The 16,617-nt window shown below is 52.6% G+C and overlaps 1 protein-coding gene and 1 long non-coding RNA gene across 2 annotated transcripts in view; one reads left to right on the forward strand and one right to left on the reverse strand.

Annotated features, from left to right (window-relative positions):
• The window catches only part of EFCAB8 (EF-hand calcium binding domain 8), a 118,516-nt gene extending 114,548 nt beyond the window's left edge, over positions 1 to 3,968 (forward strand). The window contains exons 24-27 of the mRNA XM_058287350.1: positions 572 to 704; positions 1,912 to 2,116; positions 2,205 to 2,303; positions 3,311 to 3,968. Of these exons, the coding sequence (XP_058143333.1) occupies positions 572 to 704; positions 1,912 to 2,116; positions 2,205 to 2,303; positions 3,311 to 3,772 (899 nt within the window). The 3' untranslated portion in view covers positions 3,773 to 3,968. The remainder of the gene's footprint in view (positions 1 to 571; positions 705 to 1,911; positions 2,117 to 2,204; positions 2,304 to 3,310) is intronic.
• Positions 3,969 to 9,860: 5,892 nt separating this feature from the next.
• On the reverse strand, positions 9,861 to 15,076 carry LOC101446260 (uncharacterized). The gene is made up of 2 exons (XR_009183197.1): positions 12,151 to 15,076; positions 9,861 to 11,338 (listed from the first exon to the last, which is right to left on the reverse strand). It is a non-coding gene; the product is annotated as an uncharacterized lncRNA (long non-coding RNA).
• Positions 15,077 to 16,617: the final 1,541 nt, after the last annotated feature.

A 16,617-nucleotide genomic window follows, 5' to 3' on the forward strand; every position in this document is an offset into this window, starting at 1 on the left:
TCCCAACTGCACTTCTTGGAAGGAATCTTCCCTCGCTTTAATTTTAGTTATCTAGTCTTCTTTCCTTCCAAAAATCTCTTAAAAATATGATTTTGTAATTTTTTTTTTTTTGCCAGAAGGAGAGTATCCCATTCACTGTACTCTGTCTGGAAGTAGGACTCCTTTTTCTCTATTCTTACTACCTACTTTCTACTCCAGTAATACCCTCCTCCCTGCCCAAACCTCCCATCTGAGGATGCCCTGTCATTTTGTACCATTGCCATTTTACTCATGAGTGACTTACAGCTGCACTGAGGATCATTCAGTCATTGTTTCACAGTAGTCTTCCCATCTCAGCCTACACTTGGGGCAGTAAGCTTTAGGTCTGATCTCCAAGCATATTTGTAGATTGGTGTCTGATTCCTGAAGATGTTTACTGAGTTCCTAGTATAATGCCTGGCATATGGTGGGACCGGGTCTATGGGGTTGATGGTGGACTCTTTAGGGGGGAAGCAGAAAGCAGAGGATTCAGAGAAGGGTAATATGCCAGTCCAGTTCCCGTTACTGAGTAGAGTATCTCGTTCAATCTCAGGGACGTTTGGCGTGCATGTTTGGACAAGGCTACAGGATCCCTGCGTGGATGGTGATGGTAAGCAAAGAGCTACCTTTGAGGACAGGGATGACTCCAGGGATGCCAGCAAGAAGGCCTTCCAGCCAAAGTTGCAGTGAGTTATCACAGCCCTTCTGTCTTCTCTGGCCTTAGAAAGGGATCGCTCAGAGACTCCCTAGGACCCAGGCAGCCTGCACCTGGGCTGGATAGTGCTGGGCATGGTGGGGTGGGCATTGGGAAGGCCAGAGGGTTGAGGCCTGCAGGCAAGCCTACTCCACAGGTGAGGTTGTGCCGTGAGGGCCTGAGGCCCTGTTCTTGCCCAGCTCAGCTGGAAGGTTGAACAGTAAAGGGGGGAATTTTATCATACTCAAGTCCTTAGACAGGACTCTGCCTCTGGGCCAGGCTGAGATTTGCCAGGGGCGACTACCTTGTAGAGGCCATTTCTAAGTATCCAGAGGCCTCGGGCAGGAAAGTGTCTAGGTCCTGCCCAGGGCTCTAGTTCTAAGCAGATACTGCATTCTTTCTTTGATTCATGGGGAAGAAGGCTGCTTGCTATCTGTTCCTTCCCCTAAAGTTACTTCCCCAACCACACTCTACCCTCATTTCTGACCAAGTCTTAAATAATTTTGGTTCATTCAAAAAATATTTTTTGAGGTCCCGCTGACTTCCCAGCCCAGAACAATCCAGACATAGGTCCTACCTCAGTGAACTCACAGTCCACTTGGGGAGGTGGATATGTAAACCGGTGACTTCATTACTATGCGATAGTTAAGTCGTAGGAGTATTAAGAGCAAGGATGACTCAGAGGACTATCCTCTTGATTCGGTGGATCAATATGGAAAGCTTTATAGAGAGGAGATTCTGGAGTTGGGCTTTGAGGTGTAAGTAGGAGTTTTCCAGGCACTTACAGAGTATTTTTGGCTTCTGAGCTCCCTGTCAAAGCAAACACCTTGACACTCCTGTGGGGGCTTCCAAACAAGTTGGAGATAGGGTTTCTCTGGGACTGGAAGGATGCTTAAATATTCCACATTGGGCAGTTCAGTTAGGGCCACAATGGTGTGGGAGGTGTTATCTGGCCTTTGTGGAGAGCACATGGTGGCAGGGACACAGGGTTTGCTGGGGACTAGCTTAATCTGGACTTTGCTTATGTAATTGAACACTTGCTCAATGACGGACCCTGGGCAGTATGGCCATGGAAGAAGGACGAGAAGGTGAGAGAGAATCAGGCCTAGGAGAGGGACACCTCTTGGGGTACCTGAGAAGGCCATCCCACCTCTTGGGGGCGGGGGCTACAGCCTGTAAAGGAAAGCCCTTCATGGCAGGGAGGAGAAGAATCTTGCTGATATCCTGGCCTACCAGCAGCACGAGCAGGTGGCGCTGATGGATCTCCTATACGGGAAGGCAGACAAGGAGGCTGAAGCTTGGGCCAGAGTACACAGGATGGCCCTGCTGTCCCCATGGGCAGGAGAGCGCTCCTTGGAGGACACTGAGAGCAGCTGGCTCAACTGGGAGTCCCAGGGCAAGCTGGTGAGGCTGAATGGGGGACACTGGGGCAGGGGGAGAGGAGCCCCAATTCGCAGCCCTGAGTCTTCACTCTTGCCTATGACTCCTGCAGGAGAGTAAAGTCTTGGGAGCAGCGTATAAGCACAAGAAACGGTCTCGGAGTCCTGAACTTTGGTCTACCAATGTGCAGTATGCCTGGATGAAGTATCAGGTGAGGCTGGGTGGAGCCAGCTTCCTGGGACGCTGGAGCTGCAGACAAAAGGGTCCCATCTGCATCAGTGACCACCTTGTGCCCACACGGCTTCTGAGAGGCAGTGATGGCAACATCCACCCTTTAACAGGATTCTGAGCTACAGACAGTTCTGGAATGTGACTGATCTGGCTGGTTTGTTTGACAAGGCCCTGGTTGAGGCCATGGGCTCAGTTTTTTTCTTTGAGGACAGAACTCAGGGGACATGTGCAAGGAGGTCCTCTTTGGGCCTGGTACCGTCTGCAGCCCTCAAAGCATTTCCTGTAGTCTGTGGTTATTTATTTGCTGGTTAGTGCATCTACTGCCTGTGTTCCCACGACCGAGAGCTGCTCAAGAGCAGACACAGGGCTCATGAGGCCAACACCCAGCAAGCAAGACGTGTGGATGGAAGGGACATAGCCCTCCTTGGGGTGAGAAAGGAGAAGCAGGGGCTGTGGAAAGAGCAGACTTGCGTCCTACCCTGCTGCTTGCTTGGGGAGACCCCAGCCCCAGCCCCTCCCAGCTTCATTTTCCCCATCTGCTGCAGGGAGACTGTGGGAACGCCCTCCCCTCAAACGGTGGGGGTTAGGTACAAGTGAGATAATGCCAAAGGCCATGTTACATTCCTGCAGGCCTTCCCTGTTCCAAGCTGGGGAGAGGCTAGCGCCAGAGGACTCCCTCGCCCCTGTCCTGCAGACAGCCTCAAGTGCAACCTGGCGAGTGTTGGCGGGAGAGGCAGGCGTGTGTGCGCATGGCCCCGAGCCCACTCCGAGCCCCTGACGAGAGTGTAGAGAGGCGGGCGGGGTCTGACCTGGCACAGAGTAGGCTAGCAGGGCCCGCAGACTGCAGCTGCTAGCAGGAGCCACGTGCTCTGGAGCTCCCTTTCCGGTGGGAAGACCTCAGGGCTCCGTGGAGGGAGAGGCCCAACTTCCTTCCTGCAAGCCTCATGCATGCGCCCCTGCCGAGCTCCCCTGCTCTGTCTCCCACAGATCTCACCTCAGATCTACCAAAACCTGCACTTCAGTGACCTGAAGCCCACCCAGCAGCTTGACTTCTCCACCATACACAAGATCCCAGATGAGAGGGTCCGGCACATCCGTGTGATGACCCACAACATCCAGAAGGACCTGGAGGGTGACAAGGAGCAGACTGTGCCTGATGCTGCCACCAGCATGCCTGCTGTCCCCTCTACCCCCTCCTCCTTGCTCTCCCTCTCATTCTCCGCCTCCAAGTTCCTAGACTCCAACTCGTCCACCCCCCCAGGGCTCCAGTCCTCCTCCTTGCTGAGGCCCTGGTCAGCCTCCCCGGCCCAGTCCACCCCCTCAGACCCATCCCAGGCATCTGAGTCCATCTTGCAGAGGTCAGTGACCCCCAAGACCCTTGTCCCCTCACTCAGGCAACGCTCAGGGCTTGTGTCCTCCGTGAAGAGGGGCTCCCACGTCAGGTTCTGAGGTGCCTGCGTCCTGCTCTCCAGCTTGACCTCCGTCCTCCAGGCCCACAGGGGTGCTGCCTGTGGCTTGTGCCCTCTCAGGCCCTACCGGGTGTGGCCTTCATCCTGCTGTCCTTGCCCTGCTGACTTGTCTTCTCTCTGGTTCCTCACCAGAGACCAGGAGAATAAAATAAATTTTGAGATGCTGGAGTCCCACAGGCCATGAGGCAGAATGGCTGAGGGATGGGCTGGCTGTGGTCTTTCTTCAGGGGGAAAGCAGGATCCTTCTCACCAGTCCAGGCTTTATTTCCTAAACCCTCTCATGCCCAAGAGCTCATTTGAACTGGACAACAGCCCTCTTAAGCATTCACTCCATTTTACAGAGGGGGAAACTGAGGCTTAGGGAGATGTGAGGTTTGACAGCTAGAAACTGGTGGAGCTAGGGTTTGAGCCCAGGCTTTTCTGAGACAGATCCACTGCTCCTTCCACTGTAACCTACTCTGGGCAGCATTTCAGGTGGACAACTCAGGATGGGGAGGTGGGGGGATCAGTTTTGTCTGTCGATGAAGAAAGCAGTGGCAGGGCCAAGGCCAGGCTGAGTGACTCTGTCCTCAGATGGGAGGTGAAGGGATAATTTTGGGCTTTCTACAGAAAGCTGGGGATGAGGGTAGAGAGGATGGGTGGGGATGTGGCAATTACCAGGCCTTAGGGGATTTTCTCAAAGGCCTCTGCACTGCCTGGGTCTGTAGGATATTCGGCATCCCCTCTAGAGACAGGAGTTCCTGACTTAGGGGCCAACCTCAGGGGAAGCTTCTACTCCACTCTGGGACTGGGAACACTCCCCTCAACCTACCAGCCCCAGTTTGCAATAACTTGACTGGTGTTTGCATGCATGTTTTATTTTTGGCACATTGTAGGCACTTAATGATAGATCCTGAGCTTCACTCCCTACCCCCAGCCACTTTCCCTAAACCCAACCTTGGAGATTTGTCTCTGGCTGCCAGAGCTGGCAGGGGCCCTCCTGGCAGCAGGAACTCAAGGCAACTTATCTCTGGAGAATAACAGACGCCAAAACAAAAGATGGGAATGAGCTCAGTGGGATTGAGAGACCCTCTGTCTGTCCTGCCACCCATGTCCAGGCCCTCCTGGCCCAGTCCCCTACATGGGATGTTGGGCAAATAATTCTAGATCATCCAGGACTGAAGGAGCTTAGAAAACAAATGGGGCAATTGAGGTCAGCGTCACACAGGGAGACTGTGTGAGAGCCAGGTTGGAGCCCCGATGGAATGCCTCCTAGGTCCTGGTGCTTCCCCACATTTCCATGTCCCCATAGAAACTCCATCCCCAAATCTCCTGTAGCCCCACAGCCCCGCCTTCCACCTTTTAGCTCCTGCTCCCATTCCCTTCTCTCCCAGGCCAGAGTGAAGGAGCCTGTTTCCTCCTTTCCACCTGTTCTCTGCCTTTTGCATCAATGGTCTTAAAAAGCAATTCAGGGAAGTGGATGTGGCTCAAGCAATTGGGCTCCTGTCTACCATATGGGAGGTCCAGGGTTCGATTCCTGGGGCCTCCTGGTGAAAGCAAGCTGTCCTGCACAGCAAACTGGCCCACGCAGAGAGCTGGGCCACGTGGAGTGCTGGCCTGAGTGGAGTGCTGGCCTGCGTGGCAAGCTGGCCCGAGTGGAGAGCTGGTGTAGCAAGATGATGCAAGAAAAAGAGACATGGAGGAGAGACAGTAAGAGACACAGCAGACCAGGGAGCTGAGGTGGAGCAAGAGATTGAGTGCCTCTCTCTCACTCTGGAAGGTCCCAGGATTGGTTCCTGGTGCTGCCCAGACATAGAAGAACACACAGCAAATGGACACAGAGAGCAGGCAATTGGGGAGGGGGGTTGATATAAGTTAAGCTTAAAAAAAAAAACGATTCAGATTTTGCTCTTTTCTGATTCTAAAATAGCACATGCTGAGTATAGAAAATTAAGGAAATACAGAAAAGTGTAAAAGAACCACCTGGATCTGACCTAGAGATCATTTTGGTACACTTTCTCCTAAACATTTTCTATGTCCTTATGTGCACTTGTGCACACACCCTCACTTATACCCTCACACACTCAACACTCACACTCATCCACTCACGTACATTCTCACGTGCTCATGCCCTCACACACATACCTGTAACCTCGGCACTTGAGCTCTGAGTCCAGCACGCCTTGTGTGCTGCGTGAACACCCTGTTGCTGCAATTCCTCCTAAACCAGCCCCTCCCAGATCACCCTCTATAGGACCTGCAACCACTGCCAAGTCACTTGTGAAAGGAGCAGGAAGACACACACCTCCTGCTCATCTCCTGACAATTGACAGTCCAACAGAGGAACAAACAGCCATTGGTCTCCAGTGGAGCAGAAACTTTCCTCAACCAAGCAGGCTGAGGGGCCATGACCCCGGCTGGCAACCCTGGGAGGGCGTTCCTCCACCAGCACATGGGGCATGAGGGCACCAAGGGGATGTGGGGACGGCTTTTCTGGCACCACTTCCCAAATTGGACATTAGTTCAACATTTACTGAACACCTGCTGTGTGCCAGGCACTGTCCCAATGCATTGGGGACACTGGAATGAAGATGACCAAGCCCTTTGCTGCTGGGAAAACAAATCATTCCTCTGCAGTGTGGTGCCTCCTTGTTATTTTAGCCCACAGATTATCTTTATTGAGCACATACTCCATGCCAAGGATTGGGCATCTGGCGTAAGACAGGCGTCTCTCATGGGATAGTGTGTGGATGTTGAGGTAAGGACCAGGAGAAGCAATCCGACGTGGCTTCCTGGACGGGGGGGGTGTCTTTGTGTTTGCTGTTTGCTCTGTCTGAGAAGGATGACCCCTAGGTGAAATGGCCTTTCCTTCATGCTCAAAATTAATAGCCCCCCAAATGTCCCATCACCCTTGCGCTCTGTGACCCCTGCCCTGCTTTTCCTCTTTATCTTCTAGCATGTCAGCTCTCCGAGTGCAGGACCAGGCTTGTCTTGTTCATAGTTCATGTGTTTGGCATGATGCCTGGTGCATATTAGGTTTTGGATACTTATTTGTCCAATAAACAGTAATGACTTTTAGCTCAAGGTTGGCCTCCCTCAGGAGATCTGAGCTTGAGCCCAACTGTTCTGGGTTTGCCTCAGTTTCCCCTCTGCTGGGGCTGCATGTACTCTGTTCTCCTGCCCTGGCTGGATTTGGGTTAGTCCCTCCCCAGTGGGGAACACAGACCCCATGTGTGAGCCCAAACCTCGGTGGGGCTGCTGGGGGAGGGGCAGCAGACAAGGTGCCTTGAGGTCCCGACTGGCTCTGGGTTCCTGGGCTTCTGCACGGCATAAGGTCTGCAGGGGCAAGCTGGACTGGCAGCTGGAGGGTGAAAGAACGAGGGACGTTCTTCCAGTTGAGGGCAACTGCAGGGTCAAAGGCCTGGGGGTGAAGGAAAGAAAGGGGCAGGAAGGGGCATTTCTGGTCCTCCCAGGGCCAGGGCTGCCCTGCCTCCAGCCGGTCTTGCTCTGGGAGTCAGGTTGGGGATCGTGCTTCTCTGAGGGCCTAACTGGCAGGTGGGCCCTGGCGGGCAGCTGTGGGTGTTCTGTGTGGCTGTGGCCTGCTGAATCTCCCTGTGGCCACGCACCGTCGGCCTCCTTTGCCCTGTGATGAGGAGGAGATCCAGAACCGCGAGTCCTCGTGCCCCAAGGACGTGCACCCCATGCCTCATGGCATCCGTCATTTCACGCGGGTCCCCAAAGAACATTGATGCCTGCCTGTGTTCGCAAGGGGGCCTTTGGTAGGGCAGTGGAGCTTGTGCTTTGGGACAGCCGATTCCAGACCTGGCGTTTTTGGGCGGTGGGGAGGGGACCTTCCAACCTTCCAGCAGAGGGAACAGCAAAGATGCCAGCTGGCATTTTTGGAGGAAGCGAGGAGGCCAGTGTGGCTCAGCAGAGGGAACGAAGGGACAAGTGGGTCGAGGGGTCCCCAAGGATGCAGCATGCAGTGCCTCCCCCTAAGACTCGGGCTTCTAGAACAATGGGAAGCCACTAGGCAGTTTAATAAAGGTCCCGGTGTGAGCTCATTGTTGTCTTGAGACGCTCCCTCTGGCCGCTAAGAGGGGATGGACTGTGGAGGCAGGAGTGTCCTGCCAGACCCAGGAGGAGGCGCCTGGGCCCGAACCAGAGGCCCTGACACCTGGGCTGCTGCTTCTGCAAACATTTTTTTTTCTTTTTACTTCAAGCGCTTTTTCAAAACATCACATCTCAATTCTAAGATACATATTAAAAAAAATTTTTTTTAAGTTTCTGAAATGGGGGTGTGTCTCACAAATGATGTGTGCATTCAAGGATTTTTTTTGCCCCTTGAAAAACTGGTATTAAATTGGCAGGTCCTAGAATGGAAACCAGGTAGTGAGGGGAATCCTGCTGGGGAGGGAGTGCCCTCTTGTGGATACCAATAGACACTTTTAAAATGACTAAATAGTTTTATTTCTTTATGGCAAAATTAATTCGTGTTCAGTCTAAAAAATTATAGCATGCTATTAAGCAACAGAATGACAATAAAAAGACCCAAACCCCATGTTATTCATGGGGGCCCACTGTGTGCCAGGCACTGCTCCTACTCGATGCTGTCGACCTCACAGCCTACAGGGAGGATATGACTGGTCAGGGTCCTTAGAGGAACACACCGAGGCTCAGAGAGGGAGGTGACACATCACACAGCAAAGATTAAAACACCCCACCTCCAGTGGGAAGCAGGGGAGGTGGGTCAGGTTGTAGAGGGCTCCCAATGCCACCCAGGGGAGTGTCAAGAACCGCACAGGGAGGGAAGCGACTGCGGCTCAAGCAACTGAGCTCCCATTTACCATATGGAGGACCAGGGTTCAATCCCTGGGAACTCCTGATTAAAAAAGAAAAAGAAAAAAGATGTCCCAGTGGAGAAGACCCCCGAGTGGTAAAGCAACTCACCAAAAAGACAATGATGCAACCAGATAGAAAAAAAATGCTATGGGGAGCAGATTTCAGGCCCAGCCTCCGAAGAGCTCCTGGGTGGCAGGGGGGTCAGCGCAGCAGGAGCGGGAACTCCTGCTCAGGCCCAGGTGGGATTTGCCAACAGCCTCCGAGTCATCTCAGCCCACATCTTTGAGATCTGCACCAGGCTGCAGGCAGGCATGGCCGGCCAGCTGGTCATCACCAGGCCAGGTGCAGTGGGTGACTGGGACCCTCCACATGGTAGACGGGAGCCCAATTGTTTGAGGCACATCAGTTTCCCTGTATTTTTTTTTTTTTTTTTTTAAACACAGAAAGTCCCATGTCCCAGGAACTCCTGTCTTGGCCAAACCAGGCCAGTCAGTCTCCCTACAGCTGTGGGATCCCAGTGGGGAGAGACCCTGCCCTTCTTCCGGCCTTGCCCCCCATGGTGTCTGAGGCGTGACCCGGGGAGTCAGGCTGCGGTTTGGAGGGGTGACTCCCCTGCAGTGCTGGTGCCCAGGGGTACGCTCAACACCGTCCAGCACACATGGGGCCGGGACCTGGGGCTCAGTCTTCAAAACGCTTCAGGTGGGCGCTTTGCTGGGGTGGAGGGTGGGGCAGGGCGGGGGGCCCAGAGCCCCTGACCTGCCTGACCCACCCTCCGCCCTTCCTCACCCTCACCCCAGCAAAACGCCTCTCATGCTGAAGAACACAACCATTCCTTTGCAGCTCTGTCCCCTGGCAATGGCCCTGCCACCACTCCAAGGACACAGGTTCTACTGGACATCTGCCAGCCCTTTCTGTCAGTCATGCTCTCTGCCCTGGTCAACATTCCCCCAAGGACCCTTCCTTGCCCACAGATGGGGAGTGGCTGGCCCCACATCCTAGCTCCTCAGCTCCTCCCTCCTTCCAGTAATCACAACCCAACCCCGAACACCGCGCCCATTCGGAGCTCACACTTGCTGCAACTTCAGCTTTGGGCCTCTGAGCTCCCCCAAAGCTCCTCAGGCACACCTTAAGGGGGAAACATGCTTTAAGTCCTCACTTGGCCAATTAATTTTTGCACCAAGTTCCAACCACCTTGGATATGGGTTTTCCATGCTCAGAGCACATTACACGGATGATGCAACACCAGGTGCTGTTAAGAACTGTTTTTTTTTTTTTATAAAAAGTTTCTTTTTAAAAAATATATCCTTTTTTATTTTTTTAAAAAAGACACTGAGATTACATAAATGTTACATAAAAAGTATAAGGGGTTCCCATATGCCCCGCTCCCAATCCCTCCCACATTTTCCCACATTAACAACATCCCTCATTTTTGTGGCATATTTGTTATAATTGATGAACACATTTTGGGCATTGCCACTAAGCATGGATTATAGTTTACATTGTAGTTTACACTCTCTCCCGCACAATTTTTTTGTAAGTTATGACAAGATACATAATGGCTTATATCTGGTATTGCAATGTCATTCAGGACAGTTACCAAGTCCCGAAAATATCCCCATGTTGCACCTGTTTTTCCCTCTCGTTCCCCTCAGAACCTCCAGTGGCCACTGCCTCCACATCAATGAAAACAGTTCTTCTATTGCTAGAATCACAATAGTAGAACACCAGTAAGTCTACTCTAGTCCGCTGCTCATTCCCCAATCCTGAGGATTCTGGGATGGTGATGCCCACTCCACCTCTAATTGAGAGGGGGAAGAGCTGTTGAGAGCATGGACTCAGAGGGTCCATGAATTCTGGCTCTGCCTGCTATGGGGTAAGTTCTTTCTCTAAGTTTCAGTTTCTTTATCTTTAAATGGTCCCATACCTGGTCTATACAAAATATGCCTTCTATGTTTACCTGGGTTTGAATGTCTATGGGTGTGGCCAATAACTGGGGCCCTTCCATGAAGTCTAAATCAGGACAGACCCAGCAATTTGATAGATTGCCCAGGTCACCAGTCCTTTGTCTGGTTGGGAAAAAAGGATGGTGAATGACCAGGAAGAGAGGGCAAGGGTTGAGAATGAGGAGTTTAAAATGGGTAGGATTCATTGCAGGAGGGACAGAGATGGATTGGGGTACGGAGAAGGGGTGAGGTGGGATGGAAATGAAGATGAAAGCAGGCTTTACTGAATTCATCCAACCTGAAGAAAACCAGGTCAGGTTCCTGGGTTAGCTGTTCGTACTTGATGCTTGCTACTTCTGGGTGATCTAAGCCTAAAATCACCAGTAAGTATTAATTATACAGGCCTGGCCCCGGGTCTTGGGATGGTTGCCTACATCCGATGTTGTCTACTTCTCATCCTTGGTAACACTGAGCTTTGGGTCCCCATCAGGAGTGGATTTCCAGTCAGGGTTGGGAGCTTTTGACAGGAACCCGGGCCCTTGGGGACACAACAGAACACAAGGCCGGTACCGAGCTCAAATCCAGCCACAGCTCCAGAGTCAGGTCTGTAGTTGTTTCAGAACCCATTTCTGACACCATGTAATGCCAACCTAGAAATAACAAAGACATTTGTTTGGGGTCTTAGAATTGCAATTCAGGGAACAGTTTCAGGTAGCAATCCCAAATCATGTCCCCGAACCTGTCTTTTTAATCAACACATTATCTTGACTCGCTGAAGATACCTAGTGCCCAGGAATTACGAGATAATTTTTATTATCATCATTGTTATTTTTTATAGGCAATAAGAGCAAGGGGCAGGAGACCTGGAGAGGAGGGTTAACGGAACTGCAGAGCTCAGGTGTGTTAGCTGACTCAGCAGGGAAGGGGTTAATAACTCCTCTGCACGACTGAAGGAGCCAAGTCCTTTTTGGAAAGAATCCCATCAAGATAGGGAGATCAAACAGAGACTTGGCACCACAGCGCTGGGCCCAGGAGGGCAGGAAATTGACATGGGGAACACAGCTGTGCAGTGGTGCCCACCTATGCCCTCCAACGTCTGCTGAGAACTCTGTGCCTCTTCGTGTGGCCCCAGAATGGCTCTTGTCAGGCAAAATGACTGTTCCATTTTATGGATTAGGAAACTGAGTCAGAGGGGACCTGTGACTTGCCCAGTGGCACACTGGCTCCCTGCACTGACCCCCACCCCTCACCCCCCAGGCTGGAATGCTCACGCATCCTGGGGTGCACGAGAGGTCAAGCAACCCTCTGGTGTAACCCGTTAGTACTGAGGCCAAGGCAGGGTTTGACCATCAGGGCCTGGCATGTTCGGTGTTCAGAGTTTCTGAATCCTTATCCAGAAGAGTCCTGAGGAGGCCTGGCTCATGCCTGTTTCTGCACAGACATGCTGTGCCCTCAGGCAAGACTGCCCCACTCTGGGTGCATTAGACCTGGGTTTCCCAAAGCAAGATCTTACACCATACCTGGCATGAGGTGACTTTAGGTGCTACAAGGACATGGTGTTAACAGTGGACCCACAAGGAGAACAAATACTTACTTTTTCAATTTTCTCTTTTAAAAGATTTGGGTAGGATTGGTATTGCTTCTTCGTTCAATGTTTCACCAGTGAAAACATTTGGACTTGAAATTCAACTTCCTTAATAGATGACTCTTCATATTTTCTCTTGAGTCAGTGTTGGTCATTTGTGTCTTTTCAGAAATGTATCCATTTCAACTAATTTGTTGAATTTCATGGCATAAAGTTGTTCATAATATTCCCTTATTTTCCCTTCCATGCTGGTAGGATCTGTAGTGATGGCCCTCTTTCATTCTGATATTGGTGTCTTCTCTTTTTCCTTCCCTTGATCAAAACAGCTAGAAGGGAAGCAGATGTGGCTCAAGTGATTGAGCTCCTGCCTACCACATGAGAGGTCTGTGGTTCATTTCAGTTCCTGGTGCCTCCTAAAGAAGACAGCGAGCTGGCATGATGGGCAGGCATGGTGAGTTGATGCAATAAGATGACATAAAAAGAGATACAAGAAGAAAAACATAACAAGAGACACAACAAAAGAGGGAAGGGAGGTGGCTCAAGCAATCAGGTGCCTCCCTCCCATATCAGAGGTCCTGAGTTCAGTTCCTAGTGCCTCCTAAAGAAACAAAGAAGATGAACAGACACAGCAAATGCAAACAATGAATGGGTGGGGAGAAATAAATAAATCTTTAAAAAATGAAACAGCTAGAAATATCAATTTTTAGTTTTCCTTTAATTCTTCTAATGAAACTGAAGGGAAAGACTTAGATGCTGACAATTCTTCAAAAACAGCAAATTGCCTTTTTAACAGAGGGAGACAAGGCCCCAGGTCAAGGCCTTCAGCATCTGACTGTAAACTGATTCCTTTTTGAGGAAGTTTATTAAAATTTCAGTTGCTTTTTATTTTTGGAGAATGACTCTGAATTTCCATTCACACTAGTCAGTAAACAAACTTACTTAAGGATAAAGAAAAATGGTCCATATAAAAGAAAAACAATTAAGTTATTAAGAGGAGTCACAGACCTGCCCAAAGGAATAGCTACAGTGGAGCACGTGGAGCTGGACGGCCTCCAGGGTTGGGGTCGGGTTACTGCAGCCGGTCACCCTGCCTTCCTGGCCTTGGAGGCTCCTTGCTCAAGTCCTGAGGACACAGGATGCCCAGGAAAAGGGCAGTTTGTGAGCCCCGACTGGCTCACTCAAGAAAGTCGCCTTCAGGATGTGTCCTGCCTTGCTGAGTGGGTCCTGGGGTTGGAATGAAAGATTTTGGGGCAGCAAGCTAGTGAGGCAATTTTGGAAGAGGCTGTCCCAAGGGGGGGTGTCCCAGAAAGTTTAAATGTTAGGGGAAGAAAACCTGTTACTGTGGACTGAATACATTACCTGAATACATTTTTCAGAAGAGGATACTGAGGCTCAGAGGAGTCACAGAGGTTTCATCTGACACTCTAAGGTGTTAGGGGTGTCAGGGGTGGGGGTAGATCCAGTAAGGATCCTGGAATCAATAGTGTCAGAAGAATGTGGGCAACAGGGCTGAATCCCAGCTTCTCCACTTCCTGTGCAGTCCTGGGTGTTTAAACCTCTCAGAGCCTCAGTTTCCCTATCTGTAAAATGGGGATAAATGTAGAGCTCAATGGCTGGTGGTTGTGTTCTTTGGTAGGGAGGGGATGCGGTCTGAAAGTGAGTCTCTGGGCTCTTTTGGGGGCCGAGGACGGCAGCCGATGGCCCACACTGGCCATGGTGCCCGCCACTGGTGACGCTGGTGCTAAAGCTGAGGCTGTGGAACCTCCCCATGAAGCTGCTCGAGGGCGGCCAGTGGGTGGTGAACACGTGCGCCTTACGGAGCAGCCGCTGAGCCCAGGGGCTCCCATTCCCACTGCTCCCTCAAGGTAGTGAGGGCTGTGGGGGGGCACCCTTGCCCTCCTGACCCCCACCCATCCCCATCCCAGCGCCTCCTAGGAAAGGCTCTGCTTGCCTCTTGCCCACTCAGGTGTGAGCAATTGAGGATAGCATAGACCGCGGACAGAGCTTTAGACCAAAGGAACAAATGGTGCCCCAGCAGGGCCTTCCGGGAGGAGCAGCTCTAGGGGTGTCAGTCAGGGAAGGGTCATGGTGAACACAGACAGGTGAGTGCGGTGGCCTTGAGCACAGCATTCCCAGATCTTCCTCTCAGATGACTTTTCCCTGCCCAGGGAACTGGGGCTGAGGACTCTCTCCAAACCTTCTGAGAAACGGGGTCCCACCCTACCCACTGCAGGGGGTGTGCTCTGGGGCCTTCCCGTGGCTTAAGAGCACAGGCTTTGGGGTTGAGCGACAGGTAAGCCACTGCCCTTCGAGGGGCCTTCACGGCCGCATCTGCCCAGCGGGGGGCAGCAGTGGCACTACCTCCTGGGGCAGGGAGAACACACAGGTACAGGCCTGGCACATCAGCCACGACGGAGCTAACTCACATTATTATTATTGCTGGTGGCATCGCCAGATGCTTCCTGTCTCTCTGTCCCCCATTCCAAGCCTAGCCAGGTCAGAGCCCACTCCTTCCTTTCTCCAAGGGTGTCTGGTCACGTTGGTGGAAACTGAGGCCAGAGAGCTTGAAACTTACCCCCGGTCACACAGTGAGCCCAGGCAGCTCTGAGGCAGCCTCTCTCTGCTGAGTGGGTGACGCAGGGGAAGCCCCCTTCCCTCCCCCAGCAGGGCCCGGGGTCTTAAAGATACCGCTCCATCGGCAGCGCCTCCTCCATCCAGTCCTCGCTGTCCGTGGGAAACATTCCCCAAGTTGGAGAGGCCCAAGGGTCAGGAACTCGGGCCCATTCTCTCTGTAAGAAGCAGGGGGGGCGATGGGGTCGTGTTGAGGGGTGGGAGGTCCCCTCCGATGCATCCTCCCAGCTGATGGCAGCGTCAACGTCAGCGCTTGGCTGGGCAAGCCCCCCCCGCGCCGCGGGCGCCAGAGCGCGCATGCTCTGTGCAGCCCGGCCGGGCCTGGCGGATCTGGACTGTCTCCCCCGGCCCTGGGACGCCTCCGAGGTGCCCCGCCTTCCGCACCCGGACAAAAGGGCTAGCGGGGGAGGTGTCCGGATAGGGTCGTGCGTGGCCGAGTCCCGCCGCGGGGCGGGGGTGGGGCGGCGGTGTGCGGTGCTCCCTGCGGCCTTTCGCAGTGCGCGGGGTCGCCTGCCCCGCTGTGTCCGCCCTCCCCGCTGTAGCCTTGTCCACAGGGGAGATGCCCCCCCAGGCGTCAGAGCCCGCAGTGGCCTCGCATCTCGGGAAAGGGAGATTAATGAGCCCAAGGGCTCCGTGAAAGCGGCTGACGTCCCTTGGCTAACGAGGGCGAGGGAGGGGTATTTATTTGGTGGATGATGAGAAGGTGGCAGGGGTGGGCCTGGTATCAGCCTTTCTGAAGGTAGCTGGCAGGGTCCCCGGCCACCTCTGGAGGTATAGCTTAATAGAAGGCTCTGATTCTTTTTTAAGATTTATTTATTTATTTATTTCTCTCCCCTTCCCCCCTGCCCTGGTTGTCTGTCTGTTCTTGTGTCTATTTGCTGTGTCTTCTTCTTTGTCCGCTTTTGTTGTTGTCAGTGGTATGGGAATCTGTGTTTCTTTTCGTTGCGTCATCTTGTTGTGTCAGCTCTCAGTGTGTGCAGTGCCATTCCTGGGCAGGCTGCACTTTCTTTCGTGCCGGGCTGGGGGACACCCCTGCGTGGCACGGCGCGCATCAGCACTCCTTGCGCACATCAGCACTGCCTGTGGACCAGCTCCACACGCGTCAAGGAGGGCCAGGATTTAAACTGCAGACCTCCCATGTGGTAGACGGACGCCCTAACCACTGGGCCAAGTCCACTGCTCCGATTCTTAAAACAAAACAAAACAAAACAACCAAAACCAACCAACCAACCAAAAAAAAACCTAACATAATTTTGGCTTTCCACCCCAAAATATAATTTAATATAAACACATTTTATCAATTTCCCAGATAAATCTCTTTCTCTTCCCCTGCCCCCAGATCTCTGTAAAAATTGTCACTCTTGGTCCCCGTCACTTTCCGTCTTGCTGGCTTAGGTGTGGCATGTCTAGAACGTTTGGGGGGCACAATGAGGTGTCATAGATGATTGGAGGTGGTTTGCGGTTGCTTCTAATTTTCTGTCTCGATGACTTTGTGCTTTCTGCTTTTGGCAGGACGAATGGGGGTTGATGTTTGTTTTTCAATGTGCAGAGCTGGTTTGACTCTGGGGAGTCCTCATGGTCCCCCCACCCCACCCCTGTTCTGCCCCCCACACCCCAGCTAGAGAAGGCGTCGGCTTGAGTAATGCCCAGCCTTTCCCAACATGTTGGGAGACAGGAATTGTTGACAAGGCAGGTAAAATCCAAACACCTATGGGGACCCTCAGATGCAGGAGATGGAGTGGGAGAGATGTGTGGCTAAACAGGGACCGCGCGCTCAGGAACAGGGTGGCGGGGGCGGGGGGGGGGGGGCGCCACTGTGCAGATGGGGAGACTGAGACCTGGAGA

This window comes from Dasypus novemcinctus, chromosome 24 (assembly GCF_030445035.2).
Source record: "Dasypus novemcinctus isolate mDasNov1 chromosome 24, mDasNov1.1.hap2, whole genome shotgun sequence".
In the NCBI taxonomy this organism is placed as follows: Eukaryota; Metazoa; Chordata; class Mammalia; order Cingulata; family Dasypodidae; genus Dasypus; species Dasypus novemcinctus.